Here is a 21,422-nt window from a genome sequence, read left to right on the forward strand (position 1 = left end):
AGGGGGTCTTAAGTTGTGGAGGAGCCCAGCGTTATAAGTCTTCCTCGATGTTGGTGGGGGACCAGGAGGTGTAACCCCTGTCCCCGGCCGTTCGCGGACGGGCGCAGACGGGCTTGCCTTTGGCGCGCCTTCGGCGTGCAGGCGGCGCGCCTCCGCTGTGCGGCCGGGGGAAACACATCGTTTAGGAAGTGTGTGCGCCGAGCGTCAGTGGGCATGTCCATGAGCGAGAGGCTTCCCTGGAATGGCGGAAATCACCGCAGCAGCACCTTAATCGGCTGCGCGGTTCAATGTCCCAAGAATGCCGAGGTTAGAGTTTTAAAAGCACAAGTTATCACACACAAGTTTTAAAAACCAGCTAAAAATCACCCGCTCCTGGCTTTCCGCCTCAGGAGCACAATCTGTTACTAATACGCGCTGGGGGAGAAGGCGCGATTTATATAGTGTGGGTGCGGGGCGTGGCCGAGCGTCAGTGGGCGTGTCCAGGAGCAAGAGGCTTCCCTGGAATGGCGGCAATCACCGCAGCAGCGCCTTAATCGGCTGCTGTGAGAAGTTGGCCTGATATTCAGTGTTCACTATTCCAGTGATCACTATGTATCAGTCCAAACAACCCTTATGGTGATTGGTTGTAAGTCAACAGATAGACCAGCTATCCTAGTAGCATGGACAAGAGCAGTCTTCGGGCTAAACTCTAGAGGGCGTGTTAAGCCAGCTGTTATACCATCACATATACCCCTTGAACATCAAGTGAAAGGACACCACACAAGTGTTATGAAAATAAACAGTGTATTTATTTAGATCACAACAGCCCTGTACTCTTTATGAGGACAGGGTACTAAGCACACAACAAAACTCTTACGAAAATACTTTAAGTTGCACAATTTACACAAATGCCCGAGGGGCAAGAAAACCATATACTATGGAAGTGGAATGCGAAATTACTAGCAGGTAAGTACTGGACTAATAGGCTTTGGAATCGCTAGGACTATGTTACTGAACCTTCAGATTACTAGTAGGAGGCCTAGGGGACTCGGGTGCAGAGTGTGCACTCTCACGCGGGATGCGGGACAAAGTCTATGGGAGCTAGTAAAAGCAAAGTTAGTGTTCTCGGGCGAACCCGATAAGGTAGGTTGAAAATGAAAGTGGATCTGGACCCTTGGATAGTGAGGCTATGCTGGGGCACCGAAATGCCGAAGTTACCTAGCCCAGGGGCTGCGGCTGCATAGGTCTGAAAAGACGTCGGAAACCTTCGTTGACGAACCAGAAGCCTGAAAGAAGGAGTTGCTGGCAGGCGACCAGTGAAGATAGTTCGATGGATCCAAGCCTGGATCGAAGATGGGAGACACCTGTAAGCAGAGGGGACCAAGTCCTGAATCACTAGCCAGTGATCAGATGAGCACCAGGATGGCACCGGATGGAGTCACCTCGACCAGGTGAGTGGGCGACGCTGGGCTCTGCAGTCTCACGGACCAGGAGGCGTTGTCGGCGACCAGGATGGAGGTGCGAGCTGTCCCACGATGGTTGTTGCTGTCGACGTCGCTGGACCCAGGATTGGGGCAACAAGTCTTGGCAAATTCAAGCCCACGCGGTGGACCTAAAATAGAGTCTGGAGTGGACCAGGAGGGTCCGGGGTGCTCCTCTTTTGGAAGGGAGCAAGGGCCAGTCTGGAGCAACCAGACTAACAGTGGTGATGTTGTCGGTCGTCGTCGGGAAGGCCACAAGCCAGCAGGCTAGTAGCCAGACAATGCGGTGAGCAGCCAAAAAGCAGAAGGGCCCCACGCAGATCTCGTGGATGCTGGGGGGGCTGGACTTCGGTGCTGGAGCTGCTCAGGGTCGGGGCTTCTCGGACCCCAAAGCACTCACCAGAGGATCCCTCGGCGCTCGTGCTGGAAAGAAGTCGTGCAGTTCTGATCATGGCCGGTCCCTCGAGGTCTCGTCGGACCTACGGTTCTCAGCTTAGCTGTAGAGGTCAGAGGTGCCAGGGAAGCCGGGTCTCGTCGAGCTGGTCAGTCGGATTCCGGAGGAAGGACGTGCAGCAAACCGCAGAGTTCTTGATGGTGGCCTGCGGGTGCAGGGTGACTACTCCTGAGCCACAAGGGAGAAATCTTAAGAAGTCGAGAGTTCCTTTCGTAGAAAGTAGTTTCTTGATTCAAAGATGATCTAATTTGGAAGGGTCCCCGCTCCTGCCTTTATCCTGAAGAAAGGGGTGGGTACGCGACTAGGTCCTGCCCTAGGGGTGGGACCAGGAAGGGGGGTGGTTACACCCCTCTCCCATGCCGGACTTTACCCAGGCCAGGGGCTGGTGTGCCCCTGGAACTGGTTCTAGCCGGCAGATGCGTAGTGAGCACCGGGGTGCCACTTGCAGTCACCTTCCTGTAAAGCCCTGCCTACCCAGGATACACAAAACCCTGTCTGGGATGGTGCTAGCACCGCCCCTGACAGGAAACCCTTTGTCCAAGCTCCCCTCGCTGGAAGGACTCCCAGCTGCAGGGGGTCAGACTTGTGTCTGTGGTGGCAGCATCCATTTTGTGATGCGGAGGCTTGAGTTAACTTTAACCGGGGTTCACAGTTACATACATGTTGTGTCCCTCTAGAAGGGTGGAATGCTAACCCTGTCGCCAGAATTGGCGAGGGGTTAGTATTCCAATTCGTATGACACCTTACTCGACATGTTTTGATAAAGCGATACCAAAGATAGCATATAACCGCGAGGATTAGAATGCACTTAAGAGTATATGGTATGCGTTATCATGGAACAGCTATTAGGACTTGGTTCCGCAAGCTGCAAACGGGCTCAGCTCATGCCAGAGCACCATCTCACACGATTCCAAGCACTCTGCCTTCAGGATTGTCAAGGCCTGCCATAGAAGTGACTGATAGGAATCTGTGTGTCCATTTTAGGGTTAGATATAGGTATACTATATCTAAAGCAAAGGGTGATTACACCACCTTGCCCCAGCTGTAGTGCAGCCAGTTGTGTCAGATTTAGATGGCCAGCCAGGGGTGGCATAATACATGCTGCAGCCCCTGGTAGGCCCTGGGTACACCTATGCCCTGAGTTACAGGGTCTGATAAGGTGGCCCAGTACCAATTGGATATGTACCTAAGGTACAGGGAATCCATTTTACAGAGAGAGCAGTAGGCCTGGGGTCCTGATTGGCAGGGTCCCAGGCCAACTAAGTCGGAAAACCAGCAAAACACCAGGCAAAAATGTTGGGGGCAACCATAGTCAGGTATCCACCTTCCTTCAGCTGCGCGGTTCAATGTCCCAAGAATGCCGAGGTTAGAGTTTTAAAAGCACAAGTTATCACACACAAGTTTTAAAACCAGCTAAAAATCCCCCGCTCCCGGCTTTCCACCTCAGGAGCACAATCTGTTTCTAATCTTTAACAAGCGATGGCTGTGATGTCCTGACTGACTAGATAAGCATTCTCTTCTATCAAAGAAAAGTTCCTACTACAACCATGCATTTAAAAAAAAGTGTCACCGGAGCTAACTTCTCAAACCTCCGTAGGTAGTATTTGCAGCCATGATGCAAAGGAAACTCCTTTGCTTTGAAAATACCCGGAACTTAAAGAACAGATCTTATAGGTCCAAGGCAAACTGAGTACCCTTTTCTATAGGAAAAGGGGGTGGGGATTGTATAAGCAGCATCTTAAATTTTACCCACATGGTCTTCTTTAACAGGACAAAATTCCCATTTCAGGTTTTTAGTATGACCTAGAAATAGCACTATTAAACCCTTTGTTCCTTTTGGGATGTGTGGAACTGTTTGGCAGTATTTAGCTCTTTTGCAAAATCTGAAAATAGGTACTCAAAAACTACAAATGTTCACGTTCTATACGCTATCCGACACCTACATGCCCTTTCGTATTTTGTACAATGGAGGAAGATGAATTGCAATGCTTGTATTTAGTTTAAGCTAAATATAACAAATATGGAATGAGAACATCGTCCTGGTAAGTTATTGTGATATATCCATTGCCTCATATGGAGAATCGATTTTTTTTAATTGAAAAAAAAACAAGCAAGTTCTTATGCATGGCAACATAGCATCCTTGAGGATGTTCATACATGCTGGAGCAAGATTTTAATAGCTATATCTTTTTTCAAGTACTGTGCTTCCAAACTCTGACATCAAATTCAGATGAAGCACTTGGCCCTATAGTATGGTCAATACATTGGGCCTGCCTAGAAACCTCAAGGGTGGCTCGAGCGCTATCAGGACCACTGTTGGACACTTGGGGAGTTTCAAAATCAGAACTAGGGTCAGTGTGATTGACACACTGAACAAGGACATTACTGAGCCTTTCCTCTGAAAGGGCACTGCCCAAAGGGTCTGGTTCTAGAACAGTTGAAAAAAAAACCTAGACATGCTTTTGCAATGTTTCAAAGAGGTCTACTGATGGAGACGCCCACTCTTTCATTGAGTGCTGCAAGAGCTCAGTATCAAATACCCACTGGTGGTTTTCTTCACAGAACCAACCCAGAACATTTTGCTTGTGGATACAGCACATCTGGTATATGTTCTGCCTTCAACACGAGGCCTCTGGCAAAGGCGCATAGCCAGACACTGAGCCTCTACCAATAGGAGTGTTGATCTTGTGTCCGACAGCTTCTTCACGTATTTCATGATCACTCATTGTCAGAGATAGAAGAAAATCCTAGAGTCCCAGATGCGCCTGGCTATGCTCGCGATAGCGTACATGACAAGAACTGTCTTGTCTGACCAACTGCCCTGCACGGACAACGCTCCTTGATGAGCTTCCCATTCTGTAAGAGGTGCATCGGTGATAACTGTCAGCGAGGAGGACACCTTCTGAAAATGTACTCCCTGAAGCAAGTTCTTTCTTGCGCCACCGTGAGAAAGACTGCTTTGTTAGTTTGATCCACTAAGGATTTGAGGAGAGGAGATTTGTCAGTCTATTGGTTTGGTACTGCTAAACACAAAGTGACATATATGCTGAAGTACGGACACTACTGTGAAGGAAATACTTTTCCTGTTGTGTCGACTGTTGCCCCTAGATAAGATGGAATTTGAGCAGGCGATGACAGTGACTTACGAGAATTGATCTGCAGGTCTAGCCTGTGGAAAACTAATGCGGTCTGTTGGAAATCTTGCTTCACTTTCAATGGACTTTGAGCCTTGATTAAAGAGTCCAAGCAGGAATAGATCAATATTCCATAATGATGGAGATAGACCATAAACAATGCCATGCACTTGGAAAAAAATGCAATGGGGCAGGGTCCAGGCTGCAAGAATGTATTTCAGCAAAATGGTTGCCTAGTGCTTTGATGTACATTCCGGAGAACAGGTGGCAGTCTTGCCTCAAAAGCTAGGACATACTCAAGTCTTACAATAAGCAGCACCCACTTGTCTGTTCTCTCTCACTCACTTATAGATGCTATGAAACAGCTCCTCCTCTTTAATGAGAAAAAGAGGGTAGGTAAAAAGTGTTCCCTGTTGATTGCCAGATGAAAGTATTCCAAAGGTGTTAGAAGGCAGTGCTGGTGTCGATCTGGCCTTTGAAAACTTCCACTGTAATAAATATGGATTAGTTGCAGATAACGCTTTTGATAGGACCTCTGAAGGTAGTACTAGTGATCCCCATTCTTGAACTAGAGCCCAAGGAAATTACTTCTTTCAAGTTTTGCCACCATCAATGTCTTCGTCTCAATCTTCATTTTCACCATCACCATCACCTCCTCTGCACAATCGGAGCGCAATCAGAGCGGTGGCAGCTCGGGGGCGCTGAAGGGCCGTTTAAGGGCCGAACCTGGAGGCAGTGTACCGGGTGTGCCTGACAGCTGAGCCGGAGCCAGAGCCTGAGCCTGCCGTACCCCGAGGCTCTCCGTACCGCGTCCCGCTACGCCGCATCTAACTGCAGGGAGAGAGACGGTGAGGCAGATAAGCAGAGAAGCGGTGAGTCGGGGGACGGAGGGACCGTGCTGGGTGCGGGTGCAGACGGGGGTCGGGCGCGGGATGGGCGTGTCAGGCGGGAGAAGGCTGGAAGATCTAAGTCCCTGAAGCCCCTGAACCCCAGAAGCCTAGAAAAATACCGAGAGCCCAGTGATCCCTAAGGACCTGAAACCCCTGAGTCACCCCGAACCGATCAAGATGGCCTAAACGCTAGAATCACCACGTTAAAGGCAGCAGCCAGCCTCTCCCTGCTGCGTAACACGCCTGAAGCCACCCTGAGTCACCAAAACAGTCCAGCAAGGTGAAATAAGGTGAAAGAAGGTGGCGGTCCGGTCACAACTGATAGCGGACAGCGTTTTTTGCGAACACCGCCGAGAACAGCACCGCATACAACCACTTTCTTCAGTTCGCAAAAAAGGAGGTGAGGCAAGGTCGCACATACATCGGCATAAGGAGCGGGAGCAAGCCGAGACACGAGCCGCGAGCGCGGTGGCCGGTAGAGGCAGCCGCGAAGTAAGAGCCGGGGGTGAGACTGGGAGAGGCAACCCGACTAGGTCTGATTAGCCTGCGGTCCCCCGTGAGCTCCGCTCGCTGACTAGACTCTCACAGACTCTCGCAATCTTGTAAGCTGCCTACCAACCAGCCTTAGCCTCAGCCCTAGAGGAGTAACTCCTAAAGACAGAGCAAATAGAGCAAAATTCTTTGTGGGAGCCCTCAAGCAACCAACAAACAAACAAACAAACCAACCAAACAAACCACCCAAGCCATCCCAACCACCCTGCCTTTAAAAGCATGAGATCAGGCAAGGTCAGGAGGTCACCAAAGCAGAAAAAAAGAACCTCAAAGGAGAAGAAATCCCCACTAGCCGATCAGTGCAACGTAAACCAGGAAAAAATGCCACTCAGCAAAAAGGGCCTGACAACAGTGCTACCCTCCCAACTCATTTCTCCAATTGCAACAATGTTCAAAAAAAAAAAGCAGAATGGGGGAGAGAAACAAGAGAAACCAGAGATAAACAAAGCGCTCTTTTTCCTGAAAAACCCAGGAGCCACCCTCCTTACGACTCAACAATCGCTCCCAGGTCTCCCCATGCCACTATCCCCCGAGAAGGTCACCAGAAACAAAGGCTCATCATCTACAATCGGAAGAGCAACTCCTCAGGCACCGGGGGTAAACCTAACTACCTCATCTCGTCGAAGCCAGCACTTCCACAAGACCACAGTAATGGTTCATCAGCAGGAAGAATCAGGGGAGCGCCACGACCGGGAAACCTCTTTGTCACACAAGAGCAGCATAGGAGAAATCCCCATCCTGGACCAGAGTAAAACACAGGCGACTGGAGCTACAATAGAGGCCATCGCAGACAGCGAGAGGACGAAGGAAGAACAGTCGGGTGTAAAAAAATCAGCAACCAACGCAACACCAACTACACCCATAACAGCATTGACTTTCTTCACAAATTGTTTTTTAAAAACCCAATGACAGAGTCCTTCCAAAAAAACGCGAACACAGAAATTAACTGGTAATATGCCTCAGACAGCTAAAGCCCAGACACAAAGGGAACAAAACACAAGCCAAACGGAACCCGCTCATCGGAACTCCTTAGAAACATCATGGTTGAAGTTATTAAACTTCACATCAAGCCCAATATCAAGCCCCACTACAAATAAAGAACTGATGCAAGAGACAACCAAAAACAATCAGAAAAAGGAAGCAACCCCGGAGGAACTAAAGTCACCAAGTTTCATATCAAGCCCAATAACTAACAAAGAAAAATGGCAAGATACAAGCATAATCAACCTCAAAGAGGGAGTAAACCCACAGGAAACAGCGCAACAAAAATGTAGAGGGGCAATACACTCAGATGCGAAGCCAAGAAAAAACACTGGAAAAAAACAGAGAACAAGGCGACACCTCGCTTTGCCAAGAGCGCACTGTTCCTCCACTCAATCGAAATCTCGAGGAGAGCACAAGTGCAATCCATTCAGGGCTGCTTCTCTCAGTAATAGAAACCCTTCAGTCATCAGCAACGGCTTTAAATTGGCAATCTGATAAAATGGACACCCAAATTGACTTAATGAACATCATAGCTCACTACATTGCGGGGATTGACAATAAACTTGACAAACTAAACAACTTGATAACAACAGCTCAATCAAAATACACACTGGAACAAAGCCCCTGCTCGTGCGGCCTAATCATAGACAAATTGAGCCTTCTTCCTAACCTAATAGAACAAATACTGGCTCTAACAAAACCAGACCAATATACAACAAGTGGGAAACCAGCCACAAGCACCACAGAGTACAACCTGGTTAAGAACTCAGAAAGAGACACACAAAAAGGAAAGCATATTCCAGAAGTAAGTCCAACGCTAAATACATTAACTTCGAACAAAAAAATTACTTTAACTAGGCGTAAAAAGAAACGGGAAAGGAAAGCAAGAAACAAACAACTAACAGGGTACACTGAGGAAGGGGTGAGATTGTTCCCTATATTCACCTCAGGCAAAAGCAATGAGGAATCGCTAAACATGACAAGATACTCTGATGACTTAAATGACAAAACACACATATTATCAAGACACCACCTCTCAACAAAAAAAGGAAGGGATGGTCTACCTGCAGAGGTCACAAGCAACCTCGGTATATGCACCGTAGTAGCACCCACATGCGAAACAAATAACAAAGAAGCAAGATACTCTGATGACTTAAATGACCAAACACACATTTTATCAAGACACCACCTCTCAACAAAAAAAGGAAGGGATGGTCTACCTGCAGAGGTCACAAGCAACCTCGGTATATGCACCGTAGTAGCACCCACATGCGAAACAAATAACAAAGAAGCGCACCCGAGGTTGAGCAAGGGGATCTCAACACAGAGAGAAGACACAGCAGAAAAAAACACTTGCACGGAAAGTCTTCACACTCAACCGTCCCCCCAGCGCAACCTACATACTCGGAGACAACAACAATATGCAGAGAGGCGGCAGTGAACAAAAAACCGACACCAGCCGGACAAAAAGCTGATGTGAAACAGGAAAAGTGGTCCGAAGGAACTAAATGCGGCCCACATGGCACAGAAGAATTAGACCCCAGACAAAGCAGGTCTCAAAGCACCCAACGTGGGACCCTTACGCAAGACCAGCCAGCTAACACAATTAACAATCAAGATGTATCACCCAAAATCATTGGAAGAACCCCAAACTGGAAACCCGAGGCTAGGGGAGAAAAAACTTTACCGTTCATCGCAGACATAAAAATTCAAATAAGCCCCCTCCTTAGAGAGGGGGACAGAGTTGGAGTACATCAGAGCCCCCCAGACCAGCCCAGGCACGCAGGGAGGTTTGATGAAAGAGAGCAACCAGACCACAAGGATTAGGACATCCCAACATGCACAGACAACTGGTACACCTGGAATACAAATACCAGCCGGGTCTGGGTGTCATTGTTCAACCAGCTTAGACCGTAGACCAGAACCGGGCAAAGGCGGTGGTAATTGGTCTAGTAAAGATGATTTACACCTCAGACAACTCCTCTTCACCCCAGAATACGAAACGCAAGGGAGGCAGGACATTCTCAACAGGGGCAACATATTCAAACTGTACGCAAACATCGAAGGGCTCCAACATTTAACCAATGAAGACTTACTCTCAGTCAAATTTCAAAAGCAAGATAACAGTAACTCATTGGAACAAACAACAACATGGCGAACAGCAGAGATCACTCAGTTAATATTATCCTTCAGAGAGAGATTCGATACATGGGGCATAAGGCTCTCCAGGCAGGCAAAACCACGCTACCCAGGCCCTCTAGAAGAATCACTGGCAGAAACAGGAAAAAAAGCAGAAACAGGAAAAAAGAAAGAAAATCGGCTAGAACAAAAAGCTTAGGCAGTTGCTTTACTACGGAACGCAAGAGGGAATAGCCCACCATTGGCAAACTATCCACTATTCAATACAGGACAACAATCGAACTCCAAAGATGACGCCAACTACTGGCGCGGTCTAACAGACACATTAAACAAACAGAAGAAAAACTGACCATCCAAAAATTTGAAAAGGAAAATAGTCAGGAGATCCTCCATCTACTGTCCTGGAATATAGCTGGGTCCAGGAAGTGGCTGGAAGAAGGCCTACCGCCCCCCCACAACTGGACGGCATGTGATATTATTGCCCTTCAAGAAATCTGGGCACTCGAGGGGCTACCTCTTGTTGGGTACACACATTTTAGCACACCTGCAAGAAAAACTTTTACTCACGGCCGACCAAAAGGTGGGCTATCAGTTTATATCTCGGCGGAAATCAACATCAAATCAGAACAAATAGCACCGCAAGGGCCTAACATGCAATTAATAAAAACATCTTTACCTGGGAAAGCAGCCCCGGTATTATTGGTTAATTTCTACGCACCCCCAAAGGGGAAAGAGATACAAGCCCAGCTGGATGAGCTAGTATCCACAATTAGGGACATCCGAAATAACAACCCCACCTGGAAAGTCATTCTAACAGGTGACTTTAACTCAAATTTAATCTTTACTCCAGAGGAAGATGAGATGCTAAGCGCTGCCAATGAATTCTGGAATGTCAAACCACAAAGCCAGCTCAAAGCAGAGCGCTTCGATCAAATCGGCCAACAATTAGTAACAACCCTGGAATTTCTTGGGCTGCGGTTCCTTAACGGAAGAACTCCAGGTGATACCCCACCACAGTACACACATTTAGGAACCCAGACCACCTCAAGACTAGATTATACAGCAGTCTCACTTCCATTACTGCAATTCGTCCAGCGATTTTCAATTGAATACACATCAAAAAGTGATCATTCATACCAGCACACTTACTTTAATCTAAACCTCACCAAACATCGTAGCTTCAAGGCAGTGGGAGACAGCTCCTCTACCACTAACCTGAAACGACTTAATTGGACAACGGCCAACATCGACGAGCTGCAGGCAAATGTACAGAGACTAAAAATGGAAAGTGAGACAACCTCAGACAACCAAATACAAAAATGGGAGGACTTTACGAAAAAGTTAACAACAACTAAATACACCACAAAAAAAATAAGGCCCCCAATTCATAAAAACTCACTGCCACAGAACCTGGTAAAGCTCAAAACAGAAATAAAGAGAAATGCCAAGCACTAACAAAGACTACCACGTCCCCAAAAGACTGGGATCAAAGACAGAACCTTAAGAAAGAGTATAAAAAGAAAATGTGGGAACATAAAAGATCACTTAAGGATGACTTCTGGGCAAGACTACTCTGCACGACAAAGAACACCAACTCAACCGCATTCTGGAGGATCATAAACAGTTTAAATCATCCCTCAAACCCAATAACATCTAACGTCCAAGAAGCAGACTGGGCCGCGCTATTAATACAGAGGTTCTCGCAAGTAACCCCGGACCAGCCCAACTCAGAAGTAAGCCAACAAAATACCAACAAAGGGGACAAACAAAGCAAAGCGAGCATCGTTTCCAGCGGCGAACTCAAAATCAATCGTAGGCAGATGCAAACCCAGAAGGAAGAAGGCAGAACAAACCAATCATCAGAGGGGGATCCCCTCATAACAAGTCTTCACCGGGACATGGTTCAGCCACTGGAGATTAAGGAGACAACAAACAAACTCAAACATACAAGGTTCCGCAAAGAGGACATAAGGAAAATCCTAAGGAACACTCGCGGTAGTGGAGCTCCAGGGCCGAATGGGATACCACCAATAATTTTTAAAACTGATCCGGACTTTTGGAGCGGAAAACCAAAAAAAACTATTTGACGAGATAGAAAGGGTAAATCAAATTCCATCAAGCTGGCAGGGCTCCATAATCTCACCCATCTTCAAAGGAGGATATAGAACATCCCCGGCAAATTACAGACTGATCGCCCTCCTGGACGTGGAGGCGAAATACTTTGCATCCCTAATCCTGGAAGACCTAACAAACTGGTCCGATGGCACAAAGAGAATACCGCCCAATCAAACAGGCTTCAGGAAAGGGACCAGGACGATGACAAATATCCTGTCTCTCTCAGTGATAGCCGACAAATATCTACGGAAAAAACAGCCCCTCCACCTATGTTTCATCGACCTAAAGGCGGCCTTCGACAGCGTAGATCGTAACATCTTATGGAGAAAACTACGCAGTTGGAACATCCCGGACAAAACACAGAGGAATCCCACTCCTTTATTCCAACACTTGGATGGAAGTAAAATTGGGGAACGGAACAAGGCTCTCAAGAAAAATCAACACCAGTAAAGGCCTCAAGCAGGGCTGTGTTCTGGCACCGCATCTTTTTAATCTTTTCATGGCAGACTTAGCCCCAACTTTAAACATGATCTCATCCCACTCACCCAAACTAGGCTCTTTATCCCTATCTCATCTATCTTACGCGGACAACGTGGTATTGTTGAGCCTAACGAAGATTGGCCTACAAAGGTCACTAGCAGGGCTAGCGTAATTTATAACAAACAACCACCTGGAGATAAATACAACGAAAACAAAAACAATGGTCATCACCAGACGACGATCAGTCAACCCACACATCCAAATGGAGGGAACAAAAATAGAGGCCGTGCCTAACTACAAGTATCTGGGCTTCTACTTTGATAATCGTCATAACCACCAGCAACAAAAGACGTACATAGCCCAGAGAGCAAACTCACTGCCATTTGCTTTTAGATCTCTGGCCAAAAAACTGACAGGGCCTTCATACAAACCTCTACTGGCAACAATAAAAGCAAAAGTGCTTCCCACCCTGTCATACGGCAGCGTGGGATTGCACGGGAAAGACGCAGAGCTGCTTAACAAAATGCATACAGCCATCTTTAAATCCACCTTCCAAATTCAACGGGGAGCTTCACCAGCTCAGACGAGATTAGAATTTGGAATAATAAATGAATTAGTGGGAAGAAAGTACGCAAATATAAAGTACTGGTACAGCTTGAAACAGAACATGGCAACCTCAAGACTGCATCAAGCACTGTGGGAAGAAATAAAAGATGATGTTAAATCCCCACACAACCAGTACCTTGAGAAGGCCATAACCGAGACTGGAACAAGAAATCTCTGGGATCTCAATCTGCCTTACCCAGCGTTCAAACAAGCCATAAACAAGTCAACAAAATTCCATTCTCTTCTACTTGACAAAGCCACGTTCAGCATGAGAAAACATGCTTGGATGGTCATATCAAACTACAAAACTCTCACTGCAGCCCCATACCTAACAATCACATTCCCAGCTTACAGAAAACAAAAATTAATGGGGCTCCATCTGGGAAATCTTCCATCTACCATGGATCAACCAATTTGGGTGCACAACGGACCCAAAATCTGTAGACTATGTGGGAGCAGCAAGGAGGACTTTATCCATCTAGTTTGCATCTGTCCGAATTTAGCCCAAGCACGAGCAGTCTTTCTAAAAAAGGCAATGAACGAACGAGGCATAAGAACGTGTAGATCGGCGATTATGTCAACTTTGAATCCAACAGACACCCGTCTGAACTGTTTATTACTAAAGTTCCTCGTGGCTCACGCCCAAGCGTTAAAACAGAACCAGGCATCTTGCCCACATAAGGACAACATAACAGCGGTAGATTTGTGAGAGGGCCCTCTTGAACCTAATAACATGTAAAAATCAGAACTCTTGGAACCACAAACTACATGAACTGCTTAGTTGTTCTCAAAAAACAAAGTGTTGCACTAAATTCAGAATGTTTTAGAATGAATTAATAGAGAATTTATCCAAACAAAAGGAAACTATTTATAAGTAGTTGATTTTATAAAATGTATTGCTATGGTTTTAATTAACTGAAACAATAAAACTTTTTTTTTTCACTTTCCTCTGTATTCTGATTAAACTAAGAGGTGCTTGAGACAAAGATTGAAGATCTTCAGCTGGGTACCAGGCTGGAGGTTAGACAGGTGCAAACTGGGTGACCAACAGTGCTATTTCATAACAACCTATTGCTGCCAACTTGGCAGAGTCAATCTCAGCACTGATGACTTGGTAGAAATCAAGGAGCCTTCACAAACTATCTACTCAAATTGTTGCGGAGGACGTAACAGATCTTTGTCAAAGAACTTTACACTTTCCTGCAACTCAATGTAATATGCACAAAACAGAGCAACTGCACTGCAGTTTTCAAGGAAATCACTGCTTTACCACATTTCATACTTCCAAGGGCATCAAACCATTTGCTTTCTCTGTCTGGGGTCTGCGGTTACTTCAGGGGGGAGACACAAATTTGCCTGACCAAAAATCACTGTTAACAAGTTTAGCTTTATATCAGATTTCAATAAATCCAGATTCTGCTTGAGTTTGTACTTCAGGAGACGTTGCTGCGGTGAAGAAAAAGGATATTCTAAATGTAGAAGCCCAAAGACAAGACGCAGGGGAGGTTGTGGTGACTGCCTCCGTTGTAATGCCTCCGTGCTAAAGGACACTGCAGCTTGGTGTACTTCTGTAGGGATGTTTTAATTTTAAAGCTTCCCCAACCAGCACAACTTGAAAGGTAGTTCACTCATCCACCAGCAATACGATGGAGAGAGAATCAGCAGGAGATGGAGTGTACAAAGAAGCAGTGTTGTTGACATAGGAATGGACATGGATGGAGATTCAGAAGGACACTGAACTGAACGCCTCCTTCAGATATTCATAGGAAGTCCTTTTCTCTGAGTTGAGGGAGGCACAAGGTTGAATACCTGTGACTGGAGGTTCTGTGGAGAAGTGTGGCTCAATGGTTAGAGCGGCAGACCCTTATGCAGAAGTCTGGCCCGGGACCAGGGTTCACTTCCTGCCTCGGCGGGTCTTGGGCTCAATTTCCTCGGATTTAGTGCCTATTATAAAAATGAGATTCCCTGAAGAGAAAAAGTTTTCCTGGATCCATGCAAGCAGTGACAAGTGATTCCACCCTTTACTATCAATAAAGATCCTACGGTTCTGAACATGTTTTTCAACTTTACATTGGCAGACTCATTAGCACAATGGGTAGATCTCCCAACATCCAAGTGAAAAAGTGTGAAGCAAAGTATGAGGAGCAGTTTAGCCAACATGATGGACAGAGTTTGCTGTTCACTGAGCCCAGCCTGCACAATTTCAGTGATGTGACTGTGTGTAGGACTTTACAATCAAACAAAATAGTGTTTTTTGTCACCTGGTAGGAGGAGAGCAGGATTAAGTATTAAGAAGATGAGTGGTAACCACGAACTCAGTGGGCCATCAAATGGCTTTGGCTTGGTCAAAGTCCAAGCAGAGACACTGACGGGCTGTATGTCAGCCCTTTAGAGTATTATACTTTAACTCCACTGGGTCCTATTGTAAAAGAAAGGGTATTAAATATGGGACAGCTGCCTGCATCTGCAGGAACTTATTCCGGATCACTGTACACTGGCCTGTGACGACCATAGAACACAACAGAGTTTTATTGGAAGGGGCCACTTGGCTTCTCCTCAGCTGCTGGTGCTGTGAAGGATATAGATGCAGGCCCGTGGGCTCTCTTCATGGACACAGAGACCATGTATAACTAGGTGAGAAATCACAAATTGGCAAGTTATCAAATGCTCTACATATACCAATGGACGCTATTGTCAAAACAATGCAAAAGCTGGTTTAGAAACAGAATACGGTTCTCGTTTATTTCAATTTGAGTTTGGTCATTTCAAGGAACCAAGATGTGAGACTGCTTGCTTACTGCCCATTCCCTTCCTTGCTCTGCATGTGTTTTTCAGAAGATCTTGGTAAGGGGGGCAATCACAGAGAGACACTGATTCGGAGGGGAGAAAATACTAAATAACAGGTCTAAAATTGAAGAGTTAATAATGCAACATGGTTTAGTGAGCAGGTGTTCACTGGCTGCCTCAATACCACATGCAGGGATGCAGATCAAATCTGGTGTTCCAGAACACGGTAGGGCAGGCCATAAGAGGCAGCCTTACCCATGCTGCTAGAAAGTTTGCAAAACATCTAATCCTTTCGCGAATTGCTCCATAGGAAACCTACGTAAGTGATCCCCATATCGCTGCCAGGAAACTAGGACACTGGGATAAAATCACAACCTAATATCACAGTAGAGCGTAAACCCATGTCAAAGAGGGGTCACCTGTGCGGTGTGGGAGCCCATGGAATAAGATGTTTGAAAATTAATTCCTGAAATAAATGTTACTTACCTTTAATAGGAGTACTGTAAGCAGTCATAAATAACTATTGCATTTTTTCAACTGAGATAATGCTTCTGTATTAATAATCTCCAAAGATCCTTCCTGTGATAAAGGCATGTCCTTAAAGGGCATACCACGAGGGGAGGCTACCATATGGCGTAGAGGTGCCACAGGATAGAATGCCAGTGGGGTGTCATCTCCAGATCCATACACTGCCAAGCCTGGCTGAGCTTGAATTCAATCTTCTGCAACGTAAAACAAAGCACAACAAGTGCTAAGGAAGCCGTTCCAAACAAAATGTAGAACATAACAAAAACAAAAATACTAATGAGGAAGCTCACGAGTGCTCGCTGCTGAGAGCAAGCAAAATGCGCCTGTGAGCTCGTCCCAATAGGTAGCAAAAAGTATCAAAGACAGGCAAAGCAAGCATGAGGCAATACACCCGCAGTGCAGGTGGGACGGTGCTTTGAACATGGGTCTCTAAACTACTACGCAAAGCACCTCCCGTGACATCCTTGAAGGTGGAGGGCATTCCAATGATAGGAAAGAAGTTAATTAAGATTTTTTTAAAGAACTTAAGGGTAACTACTTTACAAACTCTCCGAACCGTCCAAAGCGCAAGTCAGGATTAGATTCCGTGAATCTGTCTATTATGGGCTAAAGGAATAACTCACATCCTCCAATCCCGAATCCCAAACCAGATACTGCTATAATAGACACCCCATAGCTGAAGGGGACCCACAAAATGACTTCCTTTATCAGTTTGAAATGGAAGTGCCCCATATTATTCTTTATGACTTACATTAGAAAGTTGTGCCAATAAATCTGCAGTGTACAGTCAAAAAGAAAGGGACACAAATCTATTTAAACTTCGTTTACACCCCAATGGAGACAAAGCTCGTCTGTCCCTCCTGTGACTCAGGGACTGGCCTGTACCTGTGTGATAGAAGCTTATCAAACACCTGGAGAAGAGAAATCTAGAGAGATATCGTTAATCACAGCCAAACAGTTCACAGAGAGAAAGAAAGAGCTTAACTTAACATTACAATACTTTACTATGAAACACTTAAATATGTCACTAATGGTATAAAACAACTAAGACTTAGCTTAATCAACATGAAGTGAGACTGTGTGTGCTTATTATGTACTAATGAAGTCAGAGGATGAATGAGCATTCAGATGGCAAACTATTCTCCAGCATGTATGGAACATGCAATGGGGAAAATCACCTGTTCTCCAGCATGTATGGAAGAGAATGGTCTATGTAAAATGCTTTCAAGTGTGTCATTTCAGATGGGAACTTTAACCTTCCACAAGTTGAAAACATGTTTTAGAGTTGCATTTGTTTTTTTTCTAAACAAAGGAATAATTAATAACCTGACCTCAATTCCACCAAGAGAGGGTGCCTCACCTATTCTCTTGCATGAATTTAACATGCCACAGGGTGCATTACCTACTTCACACAGTTCATTTTTCACTAAGTAAAACACCAAGGCAAGAATTTAACATCAAATTGAAGAGCTAATTTTCAGTATCTATGGCACGTGGGGCAAATGTTTCTTACAGCATGCCATGTGCATTAGCATAAACTGCCTTTACTTTAACACTAAAATCCAGTGCGCGTGGAACACAAAACAGTGGCATTTAATTAGCAGGAGCATTCCAAGTATTTAAAAAATGTTTACTTGGCATGTCTGCTATTTTGCAATAAGTATAGATCGGCATGTCCCAAAAATGCATTACAATAAAATGTGTTTCAACACTTATATTTCAAACATGAACACGACTCAGGCTGACTGCCCTTTGGTTGTTACAAATTCACACAGACTGTTCCCAGTGTGCAACATGTCTATGATCAACTTCATAAGCTACATTTCTCCAGCTGAATGTTCTCTGTAGGTCTTATGACTGCAAGCAATATTTCTCAAGCTGTCATTTTTCCACATACAACATGCCTAGGCCTAGCTTCTCTTTATTCAACATGCTTTCAGCTCACTACTCGCCATAAGAAAAATGGTGAACACGAAATATTCTCCATATGTAAAAGCCTCATGGCGACTGTTCTCCATAGGCAGCATTCCTCTGTAAGCAACATGATGTAAGTTGACTGCACTTCATATGTAACATGTTTTCAGGCAGAGTCTCCACCATCCTCCATTCAGACCATTATCTGAATTCAACAAACTATGGTCTATCCTTGTTTCAATGCAGAAGTCATTTTTCATGCCTATAAAGTCCCAAAGCTGTGGGACGTGCATCGAGCAGATAACGCCTCATGGGAATGAAATGCTAATGAAAGACGATATTTGTACAAAACATACTAACAGAAAAACGGTGAAAGCTAGTGTCCATGTTCACTAAATACATCTACCAATGATTAAAAACCATTAACAAAAAATAATAAAGTCTCTAAATGGGCTCCAAGGGTGACTAATAAAGATCTGATAAAAGGAATTACTGCTCGCAGAATCCATGGCTAGAAACTGTCAAACAGGCAGGAATCTTAACTAATTTGCAATGGTGTAAAATAGTTTGCCATTTGAACACAAAAAGAGATGGATAAATGAAAGAAAAACAAATCAGTCTTTACCTCTGGGCCTCTGCTTCTCAGCATCGTAGATCATCACAACCTCTGTAACCTAGAAGAAAAATAAGTGGAAAATCAAGAGCTGGAACTAGCACCATGGAGCAGGTAGGCAACAGGAGCCCATTCGCTGTAAGAGGTAGATAGGACATTCTGAGGGATTGATAAAAGGATGAAGCTAGACAAGTTCTAACAAATCCCACTAGCCTGCCCGCTATACAGAGAGGCCCATTTAAACTTACCCAACAAAAATGTCCTAAATCAATTATCTGCTGTTTTAGTATGGAAGCAAATCAATAAAGATACGTGTATTTCAGACATCATTCTCCATAAAAACAATATGAATACATTCACATTTAAAACCAATAATCCATATGAACAAGAAGGATAAGTTACTCAACTGTAATCCTAGTTTTCTTTCAGGGGTATACTCAAAGTCATAAGAACTGAATAGTCCCGCCAACGTGCAGGGATGCAGGGACCCCTGAGCAAATATATATATATATATATCTATATATAATAATAAATAATAATAATAATAAATCATTTATAAAGCGCATGGCTGCACAAACTGTGTATCCCCGCGCTAACTGCTAACTGAATCTGTCAGAGGGAAAAGGAGGGAGGGGAAAAGGAAATTATTGAGGGAAGAGGTGTGTTTTTAGTTTGGCTCTGAAAAGTGTTTCTGTGGGTTCCATACGCAAATGAACTTGTAGAGCATTCCAGTGCTTAGCTCCAAGGTAGCGAAAGGATCTTCCTCCCATTTTGGCTCTGTGGATACGGGGAAGTTTGAATTGAGTCAATCCAGAAGATCTTAGATTTCTTAGCGGACGATGGATAGACATCAGATTTCTAAGATAGATAGGTCCTTTATTGTGGGCGATTTTATGGGCATAGCAGAGACTTTTGAACCGGATTCGTTCCCTAACAGGGAGCCAGTGAAGTTTGGAAAGGGCTGCTTTGGCGGATGTTCTTCTGGGAAGACCTAGAACCATGCGGGCGGCTGCATTCTGTATGCATTGTAGCTGATGTAACTGTTTTTGGTTAAGGCCTAATAGAAGAACATTTCCATAGTCTAAATGGGGAGTTATGAGTGCGTGTACTATAGTTTTTCTGGCCTCCGTAGGGATGAGGTCAATGATCTTGCGTAGTGTTTTTAGGGTGCCGAAGCATTTGCCTGTGATTTTATTGACTTGAGATTTTCCTGAAAGATCTGCGTCAATCATCACCCCTAGGTTTCTCACCTTTTCCACAGGGTGGGGAGGAACGCCCAGAGCCGTAGGCCACCATGCCTGGGACCATATAGAAGCATTGTTCCCTACCACCAACACCTCTGTTTTGTCTCCGTTCAAACGGAGGCAATTATTGTCCATCCAGGTGGCTACGGCACTCATGCAGTCCGAGAAATTAGAGGCATATTTCTCGCTGTCAGGGGTAAGCTTGAACATGAGCTGGGTGTCATCGGCATAGCTGACAATGCCCACCCCAAAGCTCTCTATGACGTGGGCCAAGGGCTCCATATAGATATTGAATAGGGTAGGGCTCAGACTCGAGCCCTGAGGAACCCCATAGCTCACGTCACGAGAAGATGATTTAAAGGGTGGACAGTGCAGCTGGAATGATCTTTTAGAGAGAAAGGACTGGAACCAAGCCAGAGCGTGGTCTTTCACTCCAATGTCTGAGAGTCGGGACAGCAGCGTGGCATGAAGCACAGTATCAAAAGCTGCGCTTAGGTCTAACATGACCAGCGCTGCTGTTTCTCCCTTGTCTACCATCTTGCGGATGCATTCTGTTGAGTACAGTACCGCTGATTCCGTAGAATATCCAGATCTGAAACCCGATTGAGTGGGGTGGAGTATGTTTTCCTTTTCAAGAAAAGTCATGAGTTGAGAATTGACTATTTTTTCTATGATCTTGGCACATGTTGGGAGGAGGGAGATGGGTCTTAGGTTTTGAAATTGAGTGATAGGGATGTTGGGTTTTTTTTTGAGAGGGATGACTTGCGCTGTTTTCCAATCCTCTGGTACATTGCATTCTTGAAAATATCTATCTATATCTCTCTATATCTCTCTCTATATCTCTCTCTATATCTCTCTATATCTCTCTATATCTCTCTATATCTCTCTATATCTCTCTATATCGCTCTATATCTCTCTATATCTCTCTATATCTCTCTATATCTCTCTATATCTCTCTATATCTCTATCTATATCTCTATCTATATCTCTATCTATATCTCTATCTATATCTCTATCTATATCTCTATCTATATCTCTATCTATATCTCTATCTATCTATCTATATATATACACAACGCTCAGCTCCCAAGAATCTGCTCAGAAGAACCGCACTCGTAAACCAAGTGGATGCTCACACCATCGTTTGCTTATTTTCAGAGACAACAGACGCGTTTCAGCATCAAGCCTTCGTCAGTGTTAGTCGCACTACGCAGGTTAGCCAAGGTATTAATACAGTCACATGTTTAGCTGAACATTGATGATGGACTATTGACAATGCAACCAAGCGCCGCGCCATCTTTAAACATATATATACACACATGTCAAAGCCAGCAATTCGGGAACATATTTCCATCTTTGCAGTGCGCATACTTAGTGCAATATACTCGGAAATTTAACAGAATCTCGCCGTCTATCTGCATTTCTCCCCGGGTTGTTACCTCCACGGGGAGTTGAAGGGAGCGCAAACCCTCCCGCCTCCTTCTCAAATTTCCGATAGTTAATGGAGCCATGAATTGGCTAA

At 45.1% G+C, this 21,422-nt stretch overlaps 1 protein-coding gene across 11 annotated transcripts in view; it reads right to left on the bottom strand.

Annotated features, from left to right (window-relative positions):
• DAZAP1 (DAZ associated protein 1) overlaps positions 1-21,422 on the bottom strand; it is a 700,578-nt gene that overhangs the window by 447,486 nt on the left and 231,670 nt on the right. For all 11 annotated transcript variants that reach the window (XM_086946666.1, XM_086946663.1, XM_086946664.1 and 8 more), the window contains exon 6: positions 18,669-18,717. In XM_086946666.1, coding sequence (XP_086802792.1) covers positions 18,669-18,717 — 49 coding nt within the window. The remainder of the gene's footprint in view (positions 1-18,668; positions 18,718-21,422) is intronic.

The sequence above is a fragment of the Lissotriton vulgaris genome, chromosome 12 (genome assembly GCF_964263255.1).
Source record: "Lissotriton vulgaris chromosome 12, aLisVul1.2, whole genome shotgun sequence".
Lineage (NCBI taxonomy): Eukaryota > Metazoa > Chordata > Amphibia > Caudata > Salamandridae > Lissotriton > Lissotriton vulgaris.